Consider the following 26,325-nt stretch of genomic DNA (forward strand, 5'->3'; position numbering starts at 1 on the left):
TCTACCTTACAGTCTGAGATTTTCTCTTGCCCAATATGCTGAAGGCCTTACTATCATAAGGTTTTCACAGATACATATTAACTTATAAACCTAGACCCCAAATAAATCTTCCATGTCATGTATGTGTGCACATACATTCTGTAATAATTTATTCTACAGAAGAGCATTCCCAACAGCTTAGCAATAGTTTCATTCTTGTTTATTTTCCTATCAACAACTCAACACCTCAATTACATCTTTATTCTTGCCGTGATTTACAAACTATTGTGAGAATCATTCCCTTATGATTGGAGCGGCAAACATCAACACACTCTGATAAAAAGTTGTCAGCTTATTTGTTCAGCAAAGTTGTCAAAAGAGTTTGTTCACTAGCTGCCAGGAATGCTGTGATTAAATTTCTCTTTGTTGAAATGCAATGCTTTATGATGTTTTTCTGACAAAACTGCAGTAGATACCAATCAAGATTTGCTGCTACGCCTAAGCATAACAATTGTTCTGCTTTGTGTTTCATTTATACATTTGGATTTTTCAGCTTGTGCTACAGCGACTGAATTTATTCTAAATAAATGTTGTTCACCATGCACCAGAATTAATATTTTGTATTTGTACCTGGATGAGTTACGAACATATTCAATTCAGAAGGCAATCAAATAGTCCTGTGACAATGGTGACCCTGATGTGATACAGCCAGTGAGTATAAACCACAATATAGTAGAATTAAGGCAGATTATTCAAGAGTCAAGAATTTTTAGAGATAACGTACATAGATGGCATACCAAGGCTTGCAGGGTGACTACCCCCCTTTCTGGGCACACGATCCAGCTTTACGGTTCGCTCAAATCAAGTTAAGTTTTCTCTGGGCTGGAGTAACAGCAGACTCCACGAAATTTGCACAAGTGGTCAGCCAATTAGACCATAATTATGCCACAAAAGTACAAGACATGATGACCACGCCTCTGGAGACAGAATCATACCTGACGCTCAAAACAGAGTTGAACCGCAAAATGTCAGCTTCATAGGAAGAGCAAGTGTGGCAAGTACTTGCACAGAAGACATTGGGGGCAAAAACCCATCTCAGTACCTCCAGCATCTGTGCAGCAAGGTCAAAATGTGCACCATACTGGATACATTGTTGCACATACTGTGAGCAGCCAGCTGCCAGTCCAAATAAAGGCCATTATTATAGCACCCCAGATGGAGATGTCACTAGACACCATAGCATGCCTGGCAGATAGAATCTGGTAAGCGATTGTGTCATCCTCATACGTTTCAGCAGTAGCGACAAGCAGCAGCGCATTGATGGTGATGTGCACAAATTACAACACACTCCCGAACAATGTTTAAGCACTGAGCAAACAGATTGTGAGCTAGTCTCTGACCGAAATGCTACAGGAAGCTTTTGCAGGAGGTCCAGAAATCACTCCTCTAAGAACTCTCCAGCAGAGGGTGGCACAGCACAGCATGAAATTTATTGGCATCATTGGAAGTTCAGAGGCCAGGTGCAGAAATAAACTTCGCTGTGCACTTTCCCAAATGCAACAACAATCAGAAGTAGGCACACCAAATCGTCAGTCACTGTCCATGCACCTGTTCATAACCAACAAGAAGACAGAATGGCAGTGTTTAGTGGAACCGGGATCCGATTTATGTATTTTTCCACGGAACACGTTGCACAGATATTGTCTGAGAACATTGTTCTGCCCCTCTGCTGAAAATTACTTACCCACACAAACCTACGGCACTCAACGCATAGAACTGGTTTTAGAATTAAGCTGTGCCTTCACTTGGAACTTTACCATTGCTGATGTGACAGAAAGCTGACTTTCTAGCACATTATCATCTACCGTTGGACATTGTCTACATATCTCATCAATAGTATCGCCAGCCTATTGGCTGCTGGGTTTTGATGCAGCATGGCAGTGCATGAAATCAAATCTATCCAGTCAACAGGCAGCACATAAGCCAATGTACTGGAGCAGTTCTCAGGTATTTCAAGACCTGCACGCACTCCAAAAAGAGTATGTCACAGCACTGTGTACTACATTAACACCACTGCCAGCCCACCAATTTCATGCCAGATCATTATGTACTGCAAAAGCAGAGTTCAATGCAATGTTGGAGAAAGACATCATATGCCCCCCCCACCCCCCACCTCCAAACACACACACCAGTAGTCTCTGGTAATTGCCTCTGCACTCAGTGCCAAAAATGTGTGGCAAATGGTGCCAAGTAGAGATCACAGCACCCTTAATGCTAGATTGATGTCAGATCATTATTCTGTGCTCCAATTTAGAGGTTACAATTATGCATTATGTGGTGCAACTATATCTAGTGTGCTAGACTGTGTCAAGGACTACACACAAATTCATTAGGTTGAAGAGGACATACCGTACGTGGCTATTACCACACCATTTTGCCTCTTTGATAGTTAGTCATGACATGCCGCTTATGAAATTCTGCATAGACGTGGCAGAGGTTTCAAGTCTATGTTACAAGGTTTGTTGTACTTTTTCACATACCCTGATAACATCCTGGTTTTTTCAGTCATGGCAGAACACCAGCAACAGCACTTAGTCATAATCTTTAGGTGCCTGGACAAATGCAGAGTTGTGGTAAAGATTGCCAGGTGTATTTTTTGGCAAGCTGAGATCGCCTTTCTAGGCCACCTGATCTCACCAGCAGGATCATTACTGCTTCTGGAAAAAGTAGAAGCAATACTGAAGATTCCACTGCAGGAAACCCCAGATGGACTGCGCTGATTTTTGGGAATTGTCGGTTGGTTTAAAAGGGGGGGGGGGGGGGGGACCAAATTGCGAGGTCATTGGTCCCTTGTTCCCGGTAAAATAATTACACAAGGGAAAGAAGAAAAGAAAGGAGATGTACAGCACAATAACTGGAGAAAGGAAGAACCAGAAGAATGACAGAAGGGCAACCGATACTACTATGGACAAAACAGGAAAAGAAAACCACAGAGAGAAGCAAGAAACAGGTAGAAGGGGTAAACACAAGAGAGCAGATGACCGTGACTGGCCGACCACGTGAATAAAAAGGGAAAGCAAGCCACTCTGTGACACAATCAAGCATCCACCCTAAAAGGATTAGAGTGGAGAACACAAAGGGACAAAGGACATGCGCTAAAACTTATATAGAATGATAAAACCTACTGACATGTACAAACGTAATACTAAATTAGCCAATGAGACATAGTCAGCTAAAATTAATCGAACAAGTCCGGGGACTGAAGAGTCCGTCGCAGTGCAGCCAAAGGACAGCTCACCAAGATATGGGCCACTGTCAGCCATGCACCGCACCGGCACTGTGGTGGGTCATCACAGCGCAGGAGGTAGCCATGTGTGACCCACACAAGGCCAACACAGAGCCAGCAGAGAACCACAGAGTCCCTGCGAGAGGCCCACATGGAGGCCTGCCACACATTCATAGCCTCCTTAACGGCACCCAGTATTTTGTGTGTGCCGAGGTTATGCCATTTCGCCTGCCAATGCCGCAAAACCTCGTGGCCTAGTACTGAATGCAGGTCAGTTGCAGAGAAGCCGATCTCCATAAGCGGTTTCCACGTAGCTTGTTTGGCCAGCCTGTCGGCAATTTCGTTACCTGGGTTTCCAACAAGACCTGGGGTCCAGACAAACACCACTGAATGACTAGACTGTTCCAGGGCGCAGGTGGACTACTGGATGGTCACTACCAAAGGATGACAAGGGTAGCAGTGGTCGATACCTTGTAGGCTGCTCAAGGAGTCAGTACACAGAAGAAACATTTCCCCCGAGCATGAACAGAACTTGGCAGTGAAAACAGCATAGCCATCGGGGAAGGAATGCTGTTCAATATGTCCTCCTTGGAGATACTCGAAGTCGACGTGAGCATCAGCCATTGAGCCATCAGTGTAAACCACTTCGTTGACTCAGTACATGTCAAGAATCGAGAGGAAGAGACAGGGCAGAGCCATGGGGTTAAGTGAGTCCTTAGGGCCATGTGAAAGGTCCAGGCGAAGCTTCGGCCTAGGTGTACACCATGGAGGTGTACGTGAATGGTCCTCAAGTATATGTGGTAAAGGCAAGGACTCCAGTTCGGAAAGAAGGGATCGGATAAGAACTGCAATTGGAAGCCTTGACCTGGGCCGCCGATGCAGGAGATGAACCACCATGGATGCTGGTCACCAGATTCGTCCTAAAACCTCCTGTTGATAGGCGAATGCCACAGTGGTGCACTGGGTTGAGTATACACAATGCTGATGGTGCCGCCGAACCATAAACTATATTCCCACAGTCAAGGCGGGACTGAAGAAGGGGTCTGTAGAGCTGCAGCAGTGTAGAGCGATCTGCACCCCAGTTGGTGTTGCTCAGGCAGCAGAGGGCATTCAGGTGCTGCTAGCACTTCCGCTTAAGCTGACGAAGGTAAGGAAGCCAAGTCAATTGGGTGTTGAAAACCAGTCCTAAGAATGGATATGGATCATCATTAAGGTAAAGTTCTGATTGTGGATGAACGGTACGACACCGACAGAAGTCCATAACACACGACTTTGCAGGCAAAAACTGGAAACCGTGGCCTACAGTCCATGAATGAACATTGTTGATGGCTCCCTGTAGGCACCACTCAGCAACACCAGTACTAGTGGAGCAGTACATAATGCAGAAGTCGTCTGCATACAGAGAAGGTGAGATGGATGGCCCTACAGCTGCAGCTAGACCATTAATGGCTACTAAAAATAGACACTCAATACAGAGCCCTGCAGGACCCCATAATCCTGGATATGGGTGAAACTATTGGAGGCACCAACTTGGACAGGGAAAGTAAGAAGTGACAGGAAGTTTTGGTTAAAAATCGGGAGCGAGCCTCGGAGACCCCACTCGTATAATGTGGCAAGGATATGATGTCGCCAGGTGGTGTCATACGCTTTTCGTAAATTAAAATGTCTGGATGACAGACTCGAGGGACACAAGATTATCAGTGGTAGAGGAACCCTGGCGGAAGCCACCCTGACATGGAGCCAGTAGGCCACGTGGCTCCAGGACCCGAACCAACCCAACTGCTGACACACAAATATGTTCCAGCAGCTTACAGAGAATGCTGGTGAGGCTAATGGGCTGATAGCTATTCATATCAAACGGGTTTTTACCAGGTTTGAGCACCAGAATAATGGAGCTCTCCCGCCATTGCGATGGAAAGACACAATCTCACCAGATCCGGTTGAAGATGATGGGGAGATGTCGCTTGTAGTCACATAAGAAATGTTTGATCATCTGACTGTGGATCTGATCTGGCCCAGGAGCTGTGTCGGGGGAATGTGCGATGGGACTGAGGAGCTCCCACTCTGTAAATGGGGCGTTATAGGATTCACTGTGGTGTGTAGTGAATGAGAGGACTGTGTCTTCCAGCTACCGTTTGAGGGTGCGAAAGGCTGGGGGGTAATTCTCAGATGCAGAGGCTTGAGCGTAGTGTTCAGCAAAGTGCTCAGAAATCACGTTTGCATCGGCAGATAACACGCCATTTATGTTAACACCGGGAACACCTGATGGAGTCTGGTACCCGAAAAAATGTTTTATCTTTGCCCAAATTTGGGGAGGTGACGTATGGCACTCGATGGTCGAGACATATCTCTCCCAACACTCCTGCTTCCGTCCTCTGATAAGATGGCGAACATGGGCACGGAGTCGTTTAAAGCCTATGACATGCTCCAAGGAAAGGTGCCGCTTATGCCACTGTAGAGCTCGCTGAAGCTTCTTAATTGCTTCAGCAACTCCCAGCGACCACCAAGGGATTGTCTTACACCGCGGGCACACTAAAGAGCAAGGGATCGTCTTTTCTGACACAGAAATGGTTGTTGCAGTTACCTTCTCAACAATCACATTGAAGTTACCATGTGGGGGAGATTCGATGGTGACAGCAGAGGTAAAAGTTTCCCAGTCTGCCTTGTTTAAAGTCCATCTGGGCAGGCATCCCTGGGCCTGACGCCAGGGCAATGACAGGAAGATGGGGAACTGGCTACTAGCACATAGGTCGTCATGTGCTCTCCAGTGGATAGACGGGAGAAGTCCTGGACAGCAAATTGATAAATCAATGGCTGAGTAACTACTATGAAATGTATGGCAGTCCCAGTATTTAAGAGGCAGAGGTCGAACTGAGACAGTAGAGATTCAACATCTCTGCCTCGGCCAGTAATCACGGTGCCACCCCACAAGGGGTTATGGATGTTAAAATCTACCAAAAGTAGGAAAGGTTTAGGGAGTTGATCAGTCAGTGCAATTAATACATTCAGGGATACTGCACCATCTGGAGGAAGATATATGTTACAGACAGTTATTTCCTGCGTCATCCTTATTCTGAGAGCCACAGCTTCAAGAGGGGTTTGAAGGGGGCACAGTTTCACAACAGACTGATTTTAGGACATAAATGCAAACTCCACCTGACACTTGATTATAGTCACTATGGTTCCAGTAGTATCCCTCATAGTCACGGATGGCAGGGGTCCGCATTGCCGGGAACCAGGTTTCCTGGAGGGCAATGCAGAAAGCAGTTTAACAGTTGCCATAGCTCAGCCAGGCGGTGGAAAAAACTGCCGCAATTACACTTGAGGATGACATCTTCGTGAGACTGGGAAGATACGGAACATTCAATGAGGTAGTTTATGTCTCAGGGTCACCTGTCGCCACCAACTTTTTGCCTGAGCAGTCTATATCCATTGCGTCTGAGGATTCGGCAAGATCTAGGTCCTTTGCGGACGCCAGAATCTCCATCCCACACAGATGTGGAGCTTGTAGGTAGCAGTGGTGTGGGTGCCACTGCAATTCCCTTGGTCTTGGGGACCTTCATTTTGAATTTCTCTCGTGGTTCCTTGGGTTCCCCTGGCTGGGAGAGCTTCACTGATTCAGTCTCTGGGACTGAGGATGAGCGTGAAGCTGCTTTTGGGCTCTTCAGCCACTGGCGTGTGTAATCTTTCCCACTAGCAGAAACCTGGGAAGGGAGTGACCCAAGGGACCCCTTCCTAGCGAGAGGTGCCAAAGAAGACTTACGCTCCCCCGGCTCATAAGTGGAGACTGATATCCCCAATGGTTGGGGGGTGTTGCTCCCGAAGTAGATGGTGCAGGAGCAACAGGGAGGGAAGTGCCCCCCAGCATCAAGGGGGCAGGTGTAGTCTTCTGGTTCTGAGAGGCAACAGAAATGCGAAGAACTGATGAGGTGAAAACTGTTCTCATAGTGGCGGCATAAGAGGAGATCACAGCCACAAGATGTAGGCGCTCAAATTTCCTCTTAGCCTCAGTGTAGGTCAGTCAGTCCAGGGTCTTATATTCCACGATTTTCCTCTCTTTCTGTAAAATCCTGCAGTCTGGCGAGCAAGGTAAATGATGCTCACTGCAGCTGACGCAGATGGGAGGCAGGGCACGTGGAGTATTGGGATGTGATGGACATCCACAATCTCGAAATGTGACTCTGGAAGTACAGCGGGAAGACATATGGCCGAACTTCCAGCACTTAAAGCACTGCATTGGGGGAGGGATATACGGCTTGACGTCACAGCGGTAGACCCTCGAAGGCCAAGATGAAGGCACCAGTGGCAAACTGATTATCCTTCATACCCCGATGGATGCACCGGATAAAATGAACACCTTGCCACTCTAAACTGGCATGCAGCTCATTGTCAAACTGCAAAAGAAGATCCCTGTGAAATATAATACCCTGGCCCATATTTAAGCTCTTATGGGGCGTGATGGTAACAGAAACATCGCCTAACTTGTCACAAGCGGGTGATGCCTGTGACTGGGCAGAGGATGTTGTTTTTATCAAGGCCAACCCAGAGCACATTTTGGACAAGCCCTCCACCTCCATAAACTTGTCCTCCAAATGCTCCACAAAAAACTGAGGCTCCATGGACATGGAAGATTCCAGATCAACTCTCATACATACCAGGTACCTGGGCAAATAAGCTTCACTGCCATCCTTAGCCTGGTGTTACTCCCATGGTGTGGCCAGGGAGGGGAACAATTTGGGGTCATATTTCTTACAAGGGAACCTCCCCATCGCACCCCCCTCAGATTTATTTATAAGTTGCACAGTGGATAGGCCTTGAAAAACTGAACACAGATCAATCAAGAAAACAGGAAGAAGTTGTGTGGAACTATGAAAAAATAAGCAAAATATACAAACTGAGTAGTCCATGGGCAAGATAGACAACATCAAGGAGTGTCTGAGCGCAGGAGAACCGTGGCCCCGTGGTTAGCGTGAGCAGTTGAGGGACCAGAGGTCCTTGGTTCAAGTCTGCCCTCGAGTGAAAAATTTTAATTTTTTATTTTCAGACAATTATTATCTGTCTGTCTGCTATGTTTTCATCACTTTTTTGGGAGTGATTATCACATCCACAAGAAATCCTATATCGGGCAAGGTAGAAGAATCTTTTTACCCATTCGCCATTCGACAACATATTCCTGTCATGTGACGCACATGCCGTCACCAGTGTCGTATAGAATATATCAGACGTGTTTTCCTGTGGAGGAATCGGTTGACCTATGACCTTGCTTGTCCTTTCGTCTACTAATCACACGGTTTTGCGGTGCGGTCGCAAAACACAGACACTAAACTTATTACAGTGAAGAGACATCAGTGAACTAACGGACAGATCATAACTTTGCGAAAATAAATAAAGTAGTCACTCGAGGGAAAACTTGAACCACGGATCTCGTGTTCCGCAGCTGCTCACGCTAACCACGGGACCACGGCGTTCGTGGGCTCAGACACTCCTTAATGTTGCCTATCTTGCGCATGGGCTACTCAGTTTGTATATCCACTGTGCCAACTTATAACTAAATCTGAGGGGGGTGCGATGGGGAGGTTCCCTTGTTAGCACTGAAGTTAGACTTTGCCCACTTACGAGACTGCTGGCGGCGGACCACCAGCAAGAGTTGATGTACTATGCTTCTTGGCATGTCATCCGCCCTGATGCCATCCACTCCGACCAGGGGCCCTCCCCACGGGCGCCACCCAGCCTCAGCAAGGGCCACCTGGAGGGATGGCCATAGCCGGGAGTCCCGATGTCCCAGGGAGATGAGCATCTACTCCGTGGCTTACATGGGAGTTAATAGCACAGACATCAGCAGAGTGATCCCTATGTTGTCAGGGGCCTACAACCAACAGGGTACATGGCGGCCTTCCACAATGGACTTTCTACCATGCTGGATATGAGTTGCTAAGAAGTCCATGGTCATTGTCAGCGCAGAAAGCGACATTGCGTAGTGCAAGGTGGAAAACGCACCCAGGAAGGTGTCCTCGCCGAAGAGATGGAGAATGAGTGGGACTGAAATGCGACGACAAGTGGGCTAAAGCTCTCAATGCACGATGGACACGATGCACCACTTAAGATGCCCTTCCCCAATTGGCTCACTCTTCACGAAAATTTACTGGGAATTATAAGTTTTTACCCCATTCAGCAGAGATTCAAGACTCTCTTCTACACTCTACATTTTGTAACCACAGCACTATCTGGCCCCAAAGTTATGGGGAAACTGCAAGTCCTGTGGATTGACACTATGAACACTGCAACAAAGTATAACGAATGCTGCACTCCTCGCACACCCTGCATTAGACGCGCCTTTTGCACTGGTTGCGGATGCAAGCCAAACTGCAACTGGCACAGCATTACAATAATTCATGGACAATGCCTGGCAGCCACTCACATTTTACTCACACAAGCTCTCTCTGGCACAACAAAAATGGAGTGCATATGACTGCAAACTACTTGCAGTTTACGAATCTATTAAATACTATCACACACAGTTGGGGACAAGAGTTTGCAAATTTACGAAGACCACAAGCCACTCACCTATGCCTTCAGGAAAGACTATGATCAATGCTCACCACAAGAACACATTCAGCTGGAATTTATTGCTCAATTTAGCATACACTACACATCAGGAATTGACAACATAGTAGCTGACTGCCTATCCCATGTGAACAGTATAATGGACAACATGGGTTTTTCTCAGCTGGCCAAAGTACAAGATTCAGACCAGGAGCTTCTGGATCTCTGAAAGACACTTCATGCAACCTTCGCCTGAAACTGATCAACGTTCATGCCACAAACATTAAACTATATTGTGAAGTTTTGAATGGGAGATCTTGTCCATTTCTACATTTGTCATTCTGTAAACATGCTTTTAAGAGCCTGCACAATTTTTGTCACACTGGCATCAGCTCAACAGTGAAACTGATTGCTAGCAGTTTTGCATGGCCCAGTATGCACAAAGATCATAAAACGTGGACTCACACATATGTTCAGTGCAAGCATAGCAAAGTATCTTGTCATGTACATGTGCATGTGGGAGATCTCCGAGATACAACTGCAAGATTCATCGCAGACGGCACTGCTTGGAAAGCAACCAAACAGTTCCTTTGCAGGAGGCAACGAGTCCTGCTGCTACACGTCGGACAGCATGCAGTAGCCGAGCCTGATGCCAAAGCTGGGGTACTGGCCAATACCTTCGTGGCCAACTTCACGTTAGTTGAAGAAAATGTAGATAACGACTATATCCGAATGGTGGAAGATAGGCTATGTGTATACCTCGCGGCAGAAGACCCTGAGGACTCCATTGAAACCACAATGCAAGATGAGGTTCAACAGCAGCTACGGCACCTCGACTCGCACAAAGCAGGTGTGTGCAATAATGTCGGTGTCACAATCCTGAAGGAGGTCCCCCCCAGAGGCTGTGAAACTGTTCACGAAGATATTCAGCGCCATCCTTAGGACCCCCCCACCACCTCCCCACCCCAACCCGCCTGGAAACATGCGGAGGTGGTGGTGATCCGTAAGGCTGGCAAAGACAACAGGCTGGTGCAAAATTACTGGCTTATCAGCCTGCTACCTACAGTCTCAAAGGTATTTGAGCGAATATAGTCAGGAGACTGCACCGTCATGTCAGAGAGGAAGGCCTGCTTCCCAACGAGCAGTTCTGTTTCAGGAGGGGGCACAGGACAACACACGAACTGCTGCGACTAGTGGTGAAGGCGATGGGGGCGATTGAGAGGAGGTAGTACTTTGGTACGGTACTCTTAGACGTCTCCCATGCCTTCGACAGAATGCGACATGACAGACTGGTCTACAAGTTACTAGTACAGGGAGTTCCTGTGTCACACACCTGCCTGATCAAATCCTACCCGGCGCATAGTGGGTCAGAATCCCAAAAAGCTGGTCAAAATATAAGTAGTTGTTCAATTTGTACCAAACTCATTATGTAAGGGTTTACGGAGTTTCTGATTAAAAATATGATATCAAAAAGTGAAAAAAACAAAATGGCGGACCCAAGATGGCAGGCTCTATGTACACTACTATCATTTTTTACGTATAAAAGTAATTTTTAGGGAATTATTGAGGTTACTCATGATGACAGAGTTCAAAAAATTTAAAAACGGTGGATCCAAGATGGCGGTCAAAATCTATGTCTTTTTATTTATTTATATTTATATATTTTTATTCACATAAAAGTCAGTATTTAGGGGTTATTGTAGTTAATGCTTAAAAAATAAACCAAAAAAGTGGAAAACTCGAAGAAAGGACCAAATATAGGTTACAAGAGGGTGTAAAATATTACAAAAAATTATTTCATTTTAATTATAATTATTTATTTTGTAAATTTTTTATAACTTAATTTACAAGTTTTCATTTTCTTATTCTTTTTCATCTTCTGCTTCAACTGAATCGTCATCATCCTCAAACACTGTTTCCTCATTATCTGCTTCTGCATCTGAATCTTCATAGTCTTCCGCAACAGGAACTAAGAGGGCAACGGCTTCTGGCGACAAACTCATCAGTTTCTTCGGCAAAGATGTGCGTAAGGAAGAAACTTAGGGGTCTGTCGTTGCCAACAATCTACTGAACACATCTTCCATAGTCTTAACTATTGAAAACTTTCGAGAAAAACTCAGGCGATATTGCTTTATCAACTTATTGGTTGATTCCTGAGCATCCTCCGATAGTTGACTGATGGGTAAAATGACCGAAGAAATAATGTCTGGACCGTGAATCAACAATCTATGGACTGCTGTTGGCATGTTGTACCAGGGGTATTCTTTCACGTAGTGCCTGGCAGTTGCTAAGGCGTATGCTCGAAACTTCTCAATGTCGATCTGACGTCCACTCGAAATCGTCTGCAAAATTATATGAAAACGGTGGATTAGTTCTTCGGAAACTCCAGTTATCAGCGCTGATGTTGGAGTGTTTTCAAAAAACGTCGAGCGGTGTTTCCGTCATTCGTACTGCCAAACCCTTGTTTCGGCATGTCAATTACAATTCCAAGCTGCTCTTTGAAATCTTTTTGAATGTTGGCTTTCAGTATTGCTTTTTCCTCTTTATCTTCTGCTTTATGTGCCTGCCACTTTTTTGTTTTCATTTGGTATGCCAAATGAATACAACATTCAAAACATCGAATCCAGGCGTGAAGAGTCGATAGTCCGTACTGCAGATAATCGGCGGTAAACAAAACATCGTCAATGTTATTAAATTGGGCAGACGTAGCCCTGCAGAGATAGCACCGTTGCGCAGATTTCGTGTTGGTGATAGCACTGCACACTTTACCATCTACCATGGTCATGCTTAAATTGTATTTAATGGAAATGTCTTTCCCATGAATAACTGTTTCGAATGACTGGAGTTGTTCGATCTGTTTGTCGTAATACGCTTTCTCATTTAAAGACGTTTGCTCTGTTTCCTTTGTAAATTCTAACTTCAGTGGTCTGCAAAAGAGGGTTGAAGACGGCTTCGGATTAATCTATAAGATCTTTTCTTCTTTAGTTTCTTCATTTACACCTGCAAGTTTCAGTGGAACAAGCGAAGTGAAAAATAAAGTTGCATCTGAAATACTCGAATCTGAAAACTTCATTTTATACATGCTTTGCCCGGAGGTTCCGTCAAAGCCCCACTTACAAATAAGGGCCATATTAGACATTTCTGAATCACTCATATGTAAAATATCGTCTTGTTTCAGCAGTAGAACACGTTGAACGGTGTGGCCTAACAAAGCTTGCAACCGTACCTCAGCTTTTGATTCGGCAAAAGTGATGGTTACGTCTGGAGAGCAGCAAGCTTTTCTTGCTACCAAAACAGCTGAATACGGTGGATGTAGTGTGTTTAAGACTTTTCCTTTAGCCCCATTTCTCAAATGCTGGTAAGATTCTTTTGACAATTTCAAGTCGAAAAGGAGTGCTAGACCTTCATTTGCATCATATGAGGATGGCGATGATGTTGAAAATTGCAAGCCTGCCTTGTATTTTTTCACCTTGGATGGACTTGAGAGTGTGACGTCTTTCACAATCTTCGCAGCATCTGGGTGCCCCGAAGATCGAAGACTCATTTGCGCGGCGAACAATAATTCGACAGGACTGAACTTCGTACGAATCTCCTCAGTTCTCCTTCTTTTAGACCTATCAGATAATGTTTCAAATTTTGTGGCAGGTCGGCCTGTTGATTTAGTCACACTTGCAGGTTTCGAATCAATCGGAATATATACTATTGTATTTAACCAGGTTTAGTTCTTCTTGAAAAAATATCCTTGTCGCCGAGTTGCTTCCTTATACTTGCTTCTTTTTTAACTTTGTTAACAAAATCGAAACGGTAGGCCTCATATCATAGGGAATTTTAATTGTATGTCCACTTTTTTCTGTCAACGACCTTTCCAAATGTTCAATGACCCCTTCCAAATCATTTGACAAATACTCTTTTGTTATGAGGAAAATATCTTTCCTCAAAAATCCAATTCTGGAATACGCTGGATCAGATGAAACTGAAATTAAAAAAAAAATCTGTGTTACACTTTTCGTCATTTTTCTAATTATTTTATTCTTTACAATGCTTCTACGTGTCGATTGTAATTTAAATTGTACAAATAAAACTCATAATTAATTGATTCTACTGTCATTTTTGAAGATGTCTGAAAAATGACATTTTGCAAGTGTCGCTTAAAATGTGGCTCAAAGCCAAAGTCGCAACTAGTCGCAGGATTTGAAGCTTCATTGACAAAGGTAATAATATACACTTGCGTACACAGCACAAAAGAAAGCGGTATGTCGTGGAATTCATAACTTATCTCTATTTTTTAAGCGCATTTTACGATTTTGTCATTCATTTCCCTGTAGTACGTTAACTGATATGTAAACGTGCATAATTGATGATTTAATACTGATATAAGTGTTTTTTCACTAGTACATACCTCCTGGAATACATTCCATATTGAAAGTATTGGTTTCACTTGCACAAAACATAAATAACTTCCTTCAACAAAATGACTGTTTTTGTAGCCTGGCCAACTGTGCAAACGCTAACAATGAACTGCCACATTTGGCCTGAGATATTACCGAACAAATGAACATCTGGTCGTCCGCACAGCCGGCATTCAGTTGTCCCAGCATTGTTGCTGCCAACCTGATAGTCCAAAATCCCCATCTTTAAACTTTTTTTTTTCCCTTTTTGGCCACGTTTTCAAGATTCTGGCCCACTGTGCGGCGGGACGTACCTTCCACATGAAGATCGAAGATGGGGCCTCAACAGCATGGGAAATAGCCACCCGAGTCCCACAGCACTCAGTATTGGGGCCCCTCTTATATACCCTTTTCAAGGCAGACAAGCCGCGGACACAACGGGTGCAGACGGGGCTGTTTCCCGATGATACAGCCCTGTACACCAAGAGCACCAACCCACATCTGATGCAAGGAAGATTACAAATAGCCTGCAACAAGCTGGGAGGTTGGGCCACCAAATGGCGGCACAAGTTCAATGTGGTGACAAGCCAGGCTGTGATCTACATGGAGAAATGTATGCCTGAAGCCCTGTCACCAATCCACATCATGGAAGGCCCCATCCCATGGTTGAACACCGGCGTCTACCTGGGCGTTACATTGGATCAGCGCCAAAATACGGGGTAAGGTGCATGGCAGAATGGGCCTCCTATACCCCTTCCTCAATCCCACGACCACACTGTCTCCACACTGCGGAAAGACACTGTATCTGGCACTTATCAGGCCTGTGCTCGAATACGTCGCCGTGGTGTGGGAGAATGTCGCTGAGACTCACATCAGCAGTCTCCAGAAGATCCAGAACAGGTGCCTGAGACTGGCACTACATCTTCTGCATGACTTCAGCACGGCCGAACTGCATCAGCTAATGGGAGTGCCAACGCTGAAGGACCGCTTCAAGCAGTCAGTAAGACATTTCTATGCCAACACGAGAAGATCCACTAATCCTCTCATAAGGAATCTGGGAATACAGATTCACTGGCAAGAGACAACAAGATGGCCGGACTTGCTACGTGAGTAACAACGCTGCTCAGGCAGCAAGAGGGAGGAAAAAGAAGAGTGTCAAACCAGAAGAAACAAACCAAGACACAATGAACCACAAATCAAAGGAAAAGCAGCTAGACCTGCTAACCCTTCAATCCAACAAACCTGCAGCTTCGAGGTGACACAAAGCGAGCATGTAGTAGGACCATTACCACCCACAAATGATCAATGAATCAACTAACAACAATCGAGTGCTTCACTTGCTGGCCAGAAGCCATACCAGTAGACAACATTTCAGCAGAAACACTAGCCAACACCTTAGTTTCATGCTGGATATCCGAGTTCGGTTGTCTATTACACATCACAATACACCATGGCTGACAATTCGAATACAAGCTATTTGGCCAGCTGAGCAAATCCTGCAGTTCCGTACATCACAAGACGACAAGCTATTAGCCACCAGTTAATGAAATGATTGAACACTGGCAACGGTCATTAAAAGCCACATCAATGTGTCACAAGTCAAACTGGACAACAGCTATACCGATGGTCTTGCTTGGTCTGCGAAACACCAACAAAGCTGATCTGGACTCTTCACTGGTCTGGCTAGCTTAAGGGGAAGAATGACGACATCCTGGTGAGTTCATTAATCCATGCACAGTCTCGATGAAGGACATAAATCAAACAGCCTTAATTCCCCAATTGAGAGAATGGATGACACAAAACTGACCACATCCAGCATCGAGGCATGGAACATTACAAACCTTCATGCACTCACACACACACACGTGATGTTGTGCAGGGATGGAGTGAAATTGGCACTGATACATCCACACGTGGGCCCTCAATGTGTCATTGACAGAAACGAAAAAACAATAGACATCTCAATGAACAGCAAACCTAGTACTGCCAGTCTTCGTATTGTCAGAATTGCCACAAACACAATCAAAACCTAACCAGCTACAGCCTGTGCCTCAAGTAAAACACCCTCCACTAGGAGCAAAAGCTCAACCAGAGTGCTACACATATTCTGGACAATGCGCACACTTCTCAGTGCTTTTCATGGAGCATGTTCCACATTTTGCAAGAGGATTGGTATAGCAGCAGATGTCAGCACATTCCAATAACAAGTCATTGGCTCATTTGTTCAGCAAAGCCGTCACAACAGTTTGCGCACTGACAGCTCCCCCCCCCCCCCCCCCCCCCATAAACTATGGAATGGACCTTGCCACTGGCAGGATGACTTGCATGCCTCAGTGATACAGATGGCATACCATAGGGTCAACTGTGATAGAGAGGGAGGATATCTGTTGATAGGCCAGACAAATGTGTGTTTTCTGAAGAGGGGCAGGAGCCTTTTCAGTATCTGCAGGGGCTAAAGTCTGGATGACTGACTGATCTGGCCTCGTAACATTAACCAAAACGGCCTAGCTCTGCTGGTACTGTGAATGGCTGAAAGCTAGGGGAAATTAGAGCCATAATTTTTCCCGAGGGCATGCAACTCTACTGTATGAGTAAATGATGATGGCATCCTCTTGAGTGAAATATTCTGGAGGTAAAATAGTTCCCCATTTGGATTTCTGGGCAGGGACTATCCAGAAGGATGTCATCAGAAGAAAACAAGTAGTGCTCTGTGGATCGGAATTTGGAATGCTAGATCCTTTAATCGAGCAGGTAGGTTAGAAAATCTGAAAAAGGGAAATGGATAGATTGAAGTTGATATAGTGGGAATCAGTGAAGTTCGGTGCCAGGAGGAACAGGAGTTCCGGTCAAGTGAATACAGGGTTATAAATACAAAATCAAATAGCGGTAATGCAGCAGTACATTTAATAATAATTCGAAAATAGGAATGCAGACAAGCTACTATGAACAGCATAGTGAGCATAATTGTAGCCAAGGTAGACAGTGTCCACAACAGTAGTACAAGTTACTATGCAAACTAGCTCAGCACACGATGCAGAGATTGAAGAAATGTATGAGGAGATAAAAGAAATTATTCAGGTGGTTAAGGGAGATGAAAATTTAATTGTGATGGGGGACTAGAATTCTATAGCAGGAAAAGAAGAGAAGGAAAAGTAGTATGTGAATATGAGCTGGATGAAACAAATGAAAGAGGGAGCAGAGCACAATTTAATCATCGCAAACACTTGGTTTAAGAATCATGAAATAAGGTTGTGCATGTGGAAGGGGCCTGGGGACACTGGAAGGTTTCAGATTGATTGTATGATGATACAACAGAGATTTTGGAACCAGATTTTAAATTGTAAAATGTTTCCAGGGCCAGATGTGGGCTCTGGCCACAACATGTTGTTTATGAAGTGTAGATTGAAGCTGAAGAAATTGCAAAAAGATAGGAAATTAAGGAGATGGGACATTGGTGATTTGAAAGAACCAGAGGTTGTTGAAAGTTTCAAAGGGAGCATTAGGCAACAGATGACTAGAACAGGGGAAAGGAATGCAGTAGAAGATGAATGGTTAACTTTAAGAGATGAAATAGTGAAGGCAGCAGAGGATCAAATAGGTAGAAAGACCAGGCCTAGTAGAAGTCCTTGGATAACACAGAAGATACTGAATTTAACTGAAGAAAGGAGAAAATTTAAAAACACAGAAAATACAGCAGGTTAAAGGGTATTTAAACATCTAAAACATGAGACTGATAGGAAGTGCAAAATGGCTAAGCAGGAATGGCTAGAGGACAAATGTAAGGCTTTAGAAACATATTTCACTAGCAGAAAGATAGATACTGCCTACAGGAAAATTAGAGAGGCCTTAGGAGGAAAAAGAAGCAGCTGTATGAATATCTAGAGCTCAGATGGACAGCCTTAGGAGAGCCCCGATAAAATTATTTCATCTGGTTTGCAAGATGTATGAAACAGGCGACACACTCTCATACTTAAGTAACTATGTAGTAATTCCAATTCCAAAGAAAGCAGGTGCTCACACATGTGATAACTACTGAACTATTAGTTTAATAAGTCATGGTTGCAAAATACTAACATGAATTCTTTGTAGAAGAATGGGAAAAATGGTAGAAGCCGAGCCTGGGGAAGACCAGCTCGGATTCCATAGAAATGTAGGATCAAGCGAGGCAATACTGACCCTATGACAGATCTAAGAAGATAAGTTAAGGAAAGGCAAACATACTTTAACATTTGTAGACTTAGAGAAAGGTTTTGATGGTGCTGATTGGAATACTGTCTTTGAAATTCCAAATGTAGTAGGGATAAAATATAATGAATAAAAGGCTACTTACAACTTGTACAGAAACAAGATGGCACTTATGAGAGTTGAGGGGCATGAAAGGGAGGGAAGCAGTGATTGAGAAGGGAGTGAGACAGGGTAGTAGCCTATATCTGATGTTATTCAATCTGTACATCGAGCAAGCAGTAAAAGAAACCAAAGTAAAGTTTGGAATAGACACTGAAGTTCAGAGAGAAGAAATAAAAACTTTGAGGTTTGCCAATTATATTGTAATTCTGTAAGAGATAACAAAGGACCTGGAAGAGCAGTTGAACAAATGGACAATGTCTTGAAAGGGGGTTGCAAGATGAACATCAATAAAAACAAAAGGAGGATGATGGAATGCAGTTAAATTAAATCAATCAGGTGATGCTAAGGGAATTAGATTAGGAAACGAGACACTTAAAGTAGTAGATGAGTTTTGCTATTTGGGCAGCAATATAACTGATGACGGTCGAAGTAGAGAGGATATAAAATGTAGACTAGCAATGACAAGAAAAGCATTTGTGAAGAAGAGAAATTTGTTAACATTGAATACAGATTTAAGTGTTAGGAAGCCTTTTTGGTGGAGGTGGGGACATAGGCATACACACATTGTGTGTGTGTATTTGTTCTCAAGCTCAACAAAGATTTATTATTCCGAAAACTAGCAAGTTTTCTTTCTCACCTTTACTCCTACATTATTTACAATGTACCAGAAGGTTTCTACATTATTAAGCATAACTGTAAATATCTTCATTCTGAGAATGAACTGCATCAAGTTATGAACACCACATAACACAGCAAAAGCCAGCATTGTTTGGTGTGATTATAATTTAAGGTAAATGGTACTTGATGGTTACAAACACAAAATAAACAATCATAATACCGATTGGAAAAAGTAAGTTAAGCCAGGCCTCACAACTATTTCCAAAAACAAACAAATCTTTCTTAGTATACTATCTTCCAGTGCATTTTGTCAAATAGACTTAGATCTGGACTGCGGAATGAGCTCTGGACCAGTTTCTCGGAAAGTGAGCCCTATGTCATAACTACTGTACCCCCTTGCTCAGTTTTGGAGCAACTTGGAGCAGGTAATTGCCAAGCTGGGTCTACAACAAAAAACAGGTCAAGAGAGAGATGGAGATAGATAGATGGATAAAGAGAGACAGAGAGAGAGAGAGAGAGAGAGAGAGAGAGAGAGAGAGAGAGAGAGAGAGACAGAGCGCTGGGGTGGAGGGAGGTGTGTGTGTGTGGGGGGGGGGGGGGATGAAGAGGGTTATAAGTTTTCTTATGAAAATTAATTTATGGTATATGACTTCAGTTCAACATGCTCAGCATTAAATACAAGTTTTATTCATCTTGATTGTAAATTAATATTGAGAGTACAAGTTGTAATTGCTACACAATCATTTTGATATCATGAAAAACTTATTTACAATAGGTCACAAGTTGTAAGCAGTGTGCACACATTTACTTCACACTTGACACTATCAAATTTTATAATACACTTAGTATTACCTGGATCAGGTTCTAGCTTGCGTTTTTTTCTTTTACTGGATGAGTCCTGAGATATTTCGTTATTTTCATCATTCCATGTTTCAAATACTTCCTCTCTTATATCCTACAAAAAATAAATATAATGTTAGTATCCCAACAAGAGACACTATGTGATGTACATGGACCAGATCAATGGCTGAAGAAAAGTGCTACTTCATCCTATTATAAACCAAAATAAGAAATTTTGTACTTGCATTATTTTCTGATTAACAAGTTTTGTGATATATACACATTGTTTATTCTTTCCCAAATTGACTTAAACAGTTAAAAATCATCACACAACTTATTTTAAATATTTTTGCAAAGTGAACTCACAAAATCCTGATTAACATCTGGATGACAATACTTAACTACTGAGTGGTGCGCCTATGTATAAAGTGCTCCGTCCACAAATAAAATGGTCTTGCACAGCTCCATTGTTGTTTCACAACTGCAAGCCCATACCCATTCCTTAATTTATTGCTCCAGCTCACACAGTAATAAATTTTGTTGTCACATGTCCATGTGAGCAGCAGTAATACAAAATACAAAGTGAATCTAAAAATAAATAAAGATGCTGTTACTTACCAAACGAAAGCGTTGGCATGTTGATAGGAGACAATAAAAAACACACACACAAATTTCAAGCTTTTGCAAACCAAGGTTGCTTCGTCAGGAAAGAGGGAAGGAGAGGGAAAGACGAAAGGATGTGGGTTTTAAGGGAGAGGGTAAAGAGTCATTCCAATCCTGGGAGCGGAAAGACTTACCTTAGGGGGAAAAAGGGACAGGTATACACTCACTCTCACACACACACACACACACACACACACACACACACACACACACACACACACACACATCCATCCGCACATATACAGACACAAGCAGACAATGTCTGTATATGTGCGTGCGTGTGTGTGTGTGTGTGTGTGTGTGTGTGTGTGTGTGGGCGCGCGCGCGCGAGTGTATACCTGTCCCTTTTCCCCCCTAAGGTAAGTCTTCCCACTCCCGGGATTGGAATGACTCCTTACCCTCTCCCTTAAAACCCACATTCTTTCGTCTTTCCCTCTCCTTCCCTCTTTCCTGACGAAGCAAACTTGGGTTGCGAAAGCTTGAAATTTGTGTGTGTGTTTTTTATTGTCTCCTATCAACATGCCAATGCTTTCATTTGGTAAGTAACAGTATCTTCATTTATTTTTAGATATATTTTTCCCACTTGGAATGTTTCCCTCTATTATATTCATAAAATACAAAGTGAATTAGAAGAGAAAAAATTTACAATTTGTGCAAGAAAATGACCCTTGCAGCACAATCCCATAATGAGGCAGTTGTCTACAAGATAATTAGTAATCGAATAAGTGGGTGAGATCTGATACAACTGCACTTTTTAATGCTTCAAGCGGGTTATTACTGTCTCGGTGACACCCATCCATTGCAACAAAGTGATGTAATGAAAGTTTATTTCATTATTGTTTAATAAAACAGTGTTTTAGCTCATATTATGTAAGTTTATTTTATCACTAAGATAAACTGTGATTTTGCTCATACATGGTTACCTTGGTGATACAAAGTCAGCTATTCTTTACATATGTACAAAGTGAACTGTGTGCCCACTTGTGTTACGAAATATGGTGCGCCCACTTGAGGGTTATAAAAGGCCTCAAAATACTGCTGTAGCTCCAACAAAATATTTCACCATGCAGGGCTCATCCAAGAACAAAAATTATTCACCAGCTAGCTTGCACCAATAAATTACTATCCTACAACTTTACACAACACACGTTTCATTTTACAAATGTAGGTATGATTTTTAAAGGTAGAAATATTATATTTATACTAATGTGGTTGCTATTATTATTATTATTATTATTATTATTATTGTTATTATTATTATTATTGACCTTTCAACATCCAGCACTGGATAAAGGTTTAGCAAGCTTCGTTAGATTGTCATCTTGGTCATTTTGTATCTCTTGAAATCCAGCAACGAACTTCTTTGGTTCATCTATCATCAATTACCTTGGATATATATTCTGCCCTACTTTATTGCATTTCTATTATGATATGACTTACACCTCTACTCCAGTTTGTTCAGTGTGCTGTACCTACTAATAATGCCAAACAAGTCACTCTCCAATGCTCACTAAGCAATCCTCAGTTTTTAGATTATTTTCACTTCTGGACCTTTCTGCTCTTCTTGTTGTTTCTTTCCTTGTCCATCTAATCATTATCTTCAACTATTATAAATATAAAAGCTCATCTACAACACACTTAATGTGCATAATTTACTTTTTGGTCTGTTGATTATATATTACTTCAATACTATTATTACAGATTTTCTGGCCTATTTTCTAACTTATTCTATTACATTCTTCCGTCAATTGTTAAACTTTAGCTTTGCTGAGAATCTTGAAGCTTTCCTGGTGCACTGAATACTCAATATTCTGGGACTGCAGCTGTTCATCATCCACTATCACACATCACATTTCACCTGGGCACCTGTCACACAATCTGAAGAGGGCAGCAACCCTGAAACTTCCTCATGTATTCAGCTTTGTTGTTGAGTACTGTGCATGTATTCTCTTTAATTAAATCAGATGTCTACCTAGCATAAGGTTCTGTTTTGATATTTTCATTTTCAGAGTATTACTGTTTCCAGATGCATCTGTTACTAAATTTTAATTTAACCACGTGTATAATCTGAAACACATATCTCAATAGTTCTGTTTCACACAGTATATCCCACCTTATACCTAGTATTGTTTCTTTGAATCTCTCATGTCCTCTTTAATAGCTGCCTTGTTCCAGATGAAACTATCCTTTATTTTGGCTTCTTCGTATCAACAACATCTTTTGCATCTGCCCAAGTACCTTTTCCAAATGATCACCCACTTATGTTTGTACCTGTGTAATCTTCATTTTCAAAATTGTCAACTTGTTTAACCTGATACATCTTCCTATCCTTAAATTTCCATCATGCGTAGTGTCTATTTTTTTTGGAAATGTCTGAGGTTGAATTTAATTGTGTATCCACACTGAAAGTTGCCTATTGAGATGAATCAATTAAATGAATGAAGATGGAAGAATGTAATAGAATAAGTTAAAAAATAGGCCACAAAATCTGTAATAATAGTATTGAAGTAATATATAATCAACAGACCAGAAAGTAAATTATGCACATTAAGTGTGTTGTAGATGAGCTTTTATATTTATAATAGTTGAAGATGATGATTAGATGGACAAGGAAAGAAACAACAAGAAGAGCAGAAAGGTCCAGAAGTGAAAATAATCTAAAAACTGAGGATTGCTTAGTGAGCATTGGAGAGTGACTTGTTTGGCATTATTAGTAGGTACAGCACACTGAACAAACCGGAGTAGAGGTATAAGTCATATCATAATAGAAATGCAATAAAGTAGGGCAGAATATATATCCAAGGTAATTGATGTAGATGAACCAAAGAAGTTCGTTGCTGGATTTCAAGAGATACAAAATGACCAAGATGACAATCTAACGAAGCTTACTAAATCTTTATCTAGTGCTGGATGTTGAAAGGTCAATAATAATAATAATAACAATAATAATAATAATAATAATAATAATAATAATAGCAACCACATTAGTATAAATATAATATTTCTACCTTTAAAAATCATACCTACATTTGTAAAATGAAACTAGTGTGTTGTGTAAAGTTGTAGGATAGTAATTTATTGGTGCAAGCTAGCTGGTGAATAATTTTTGTTCTTGGATGAGCCCTGCATGGTGAAATATTTTGTTGGAGCTACAGCAGTATTTTGAGGCCTTTTATAACCCTCAAGTGGGCGCACCATATTTCGTAACACAAGTGGGCACACAGTTCACTTTGTACATATGTAAAGAATAGCTGACTTTGTATCACGTAACTGATTCACCTCAATGGGCAATGAATCCACAACCTTCAGTGCATATACACAATTACATTTGACTTCCAGCGGGAATCTAAAATTAGCGAGCATGGAGGACATGGACGAGAACTGCAGGTAGGTGGGAATGTGAGTCAGCTGGGGAACATGCCAAGATAGTCCACCCATTTGCAATTGACAATGTGTCCAGGTGGCACAGTGGTTAATGCAACTGCCTAGTAAGCAAGACATCCTGAGTTTGAGTTCCAGTCTGGCAAACATTTTCACTTGTCACCAGTGATTTTGTAAAAAGTCCCAATGCGGCTAATATCTGTAGTTCCTTCCCTTATATTTTTTCTCCCCCCCCCCCCCTTTCCACTTTCAATCCACATAATATGTATCACAGCTGTGCATTACATTTGGTGTCCAAAAGAACAGACACCATGCATTCATATAACTGATTCACCTCGAGTGGCAATCCAACCTTCAGTACGCATGCACAAATGTTTGATCTCAAGTGAGAACCTAAAATTAGCAGGCAAGGAGGACTAGGACTGGGAATGAAAATAGGTGTCACTACCTGGAAATGTGAGTCAGCCAGGGAGAGTGCCAAGATAGTCTGCGCATTTGCAACAAAAACTGTGTCCGGGTGGCGTAGTGGTTAATGCAACTGTCTTGTAGGTAGGAGATCACAGGTCCGAGTCGTAGTCCGGCACATGTTTTCGCTCACCATCGCTGATCCCACATAAAGTCCTGACACAACTGATATCATTTGTTCCTTCTCTTTCCTTTCCTTTCTCCCCACTCCCCCTTTAATTTACATAATTCATAAATCATTTGTGATCGAGGAGACACTTCCTGCAGCATCAGTGCAACGTAGAGCTAAGCGAAATGCTGTAATGAGCTGCAAATACTTACAGCAGTTATCTTGAGATGTACAGAAGTCGAAAATGAGAGCCCTCATTCAGTTTGGTTTAATCAAAGAGTGTATTTTCTTTATTCGTCGGGTATGAGGGTATGACCAGATGTGCTCCTCATTTGGTTATGCTACTTGAAAGCAAGCTTTTTCAAAATATATGGGACAGTTGTCCGCAGCTCGTGGTCTCGCAGTAGTGTTCTCACTTCCCGGGCACGGTGTCCCGGGTTCGATTCCCGGCGGGGTCAGGGATTTTTCCTGTCTCGAGCTGACTGGGTGTTGTTGTGTCGTCTTCATCATCATCATTCATCCCCATTACGATCGGAGGAAGGCAATGGCAAACCACCTCCACTAGGACCTTGCCTAATAAGGTGGCGTGGGTCTCCCGCGTCGCTCCCCTACGCTCTGTAAAAAAGTATGGGACTCATCATCATGGGAAGGTTAGTGAACAACAGGACAATACATGCCCAATACTTATTTTGTCAGGATAACAGGTCATTTAAGCTAAATACGGAATAGGACTATCTGGGCATCCTTGTCAGAGTCCACATTTGCCCCTGGAAATATTGTGCAGTTTTAATCAAGTTTTCAACTCTTTGTCTGACTGGTATGTAATCTATCTGAAACATTTCAATATCTTTGGGTTCCTTCCATGCTATTCTTGTGCTCTGTGCGGAATTCTATCATGTAGCTTCCACTTTACTCCTTTCACCCAGTCCATGTTCTCCTTCTGTTTCCTTCATTTTATTACTGCCAAATTACAGCCCTCCATTACAATTAAATTTTTATTTCCCTCAACGAACTGAATAATTTCCTTCATCTCACTGTACATTCCTTCAATCTCTTCATCAGCTGATGATTTAGCATGGTATGTACTACAACGGTGGAACTTGACTTTGTATCCATCTTGGGTATCCTGTGTTATCTCTATTTGATTTATTGTAGATAACCATGGATTTGCCTGATGATAAATCGTGTTCTTCCCATCACTGTACTTCACTAGTTCCCACTATATCTAACTTCAACAGCCATTTTGATTTTCAAATTCTCTAGCTGAACTACCAGATTAAGGGATCTAACACTTCTTCCTCCGCCCTCAAGAGTGCCAGTTTTCATTTTTTTTTTCTGATGATATCCCCACGAGCAGTCCTCACCAAGACATCTGAATGATAGACTATTTTACAACTTTGGATATACATTGAAATTTCACTTTACAGATGGGGCTTTAAGTTCCACAAACTTATAAAATGCTTACTATACTTTGCCTATTATCAGATAATACTGAGAGTAAGTCCTGTGTCAACCCTAAGGAACCTATTTTGTCAGTATATGAGATACAACTTTTAGATTTTACAAAAACAATTAAGGAAAAGCCTTTTTTTTAGTATACATCATTTTATTGATTCTCAAATTATTTGCCTTCAAAATTTATTCAATTTTGCATGTGTTCAAATTAATTCTGGAAACTTTTTTCTGTTTTGATGCTTGTACCTCAA

The 26,325-nt window shown here is 42.5% G+C and overlaps 1 protein-coding gene across 2 annotated transcripts in view; it reads right to left on the reverse strand.

Moving 5' to 3' along the window:
• LOC126474963 (TATA box-binding protein-associated factor RNA polymerase I subunit B) overlaps positions 1–26,325 on the reverse strand; it is a 337,291-nt gene that overhangs the window by 283,139 nt on the left and 27,827 nt on the right. For both annotated transcript variants that reach the window (XM_050102488.1, XM_050102487.1), the window contains exon 2: positions 20,014–20,116. In XM_050102488.1, coding sequence (XP_049958445.1) covers positions 20,014–20,116 — 103 coding nt within the window. The remainder of the gene's footprint in view (positions 1–20,013; positions 20,117–26,325) is intronic.

This window comes from Schistocerca serialis, chromosome 4 (genome assembly GCF_023864345.2).
Source record: "Schistocerca serialis cubense isolate TAMUIC-IGC-003099 chromosome 4, iqSchSeri2.2, whole genome shotgun sequence".
In the NCBI taxonomy this organism is placed as follows: domain Eukaryota; kingdom Metazoa; phylum Arthropoda; class Insecta; order Orthoptera; family Acrididae; genus Schistocerca; species Schistocerca serialis.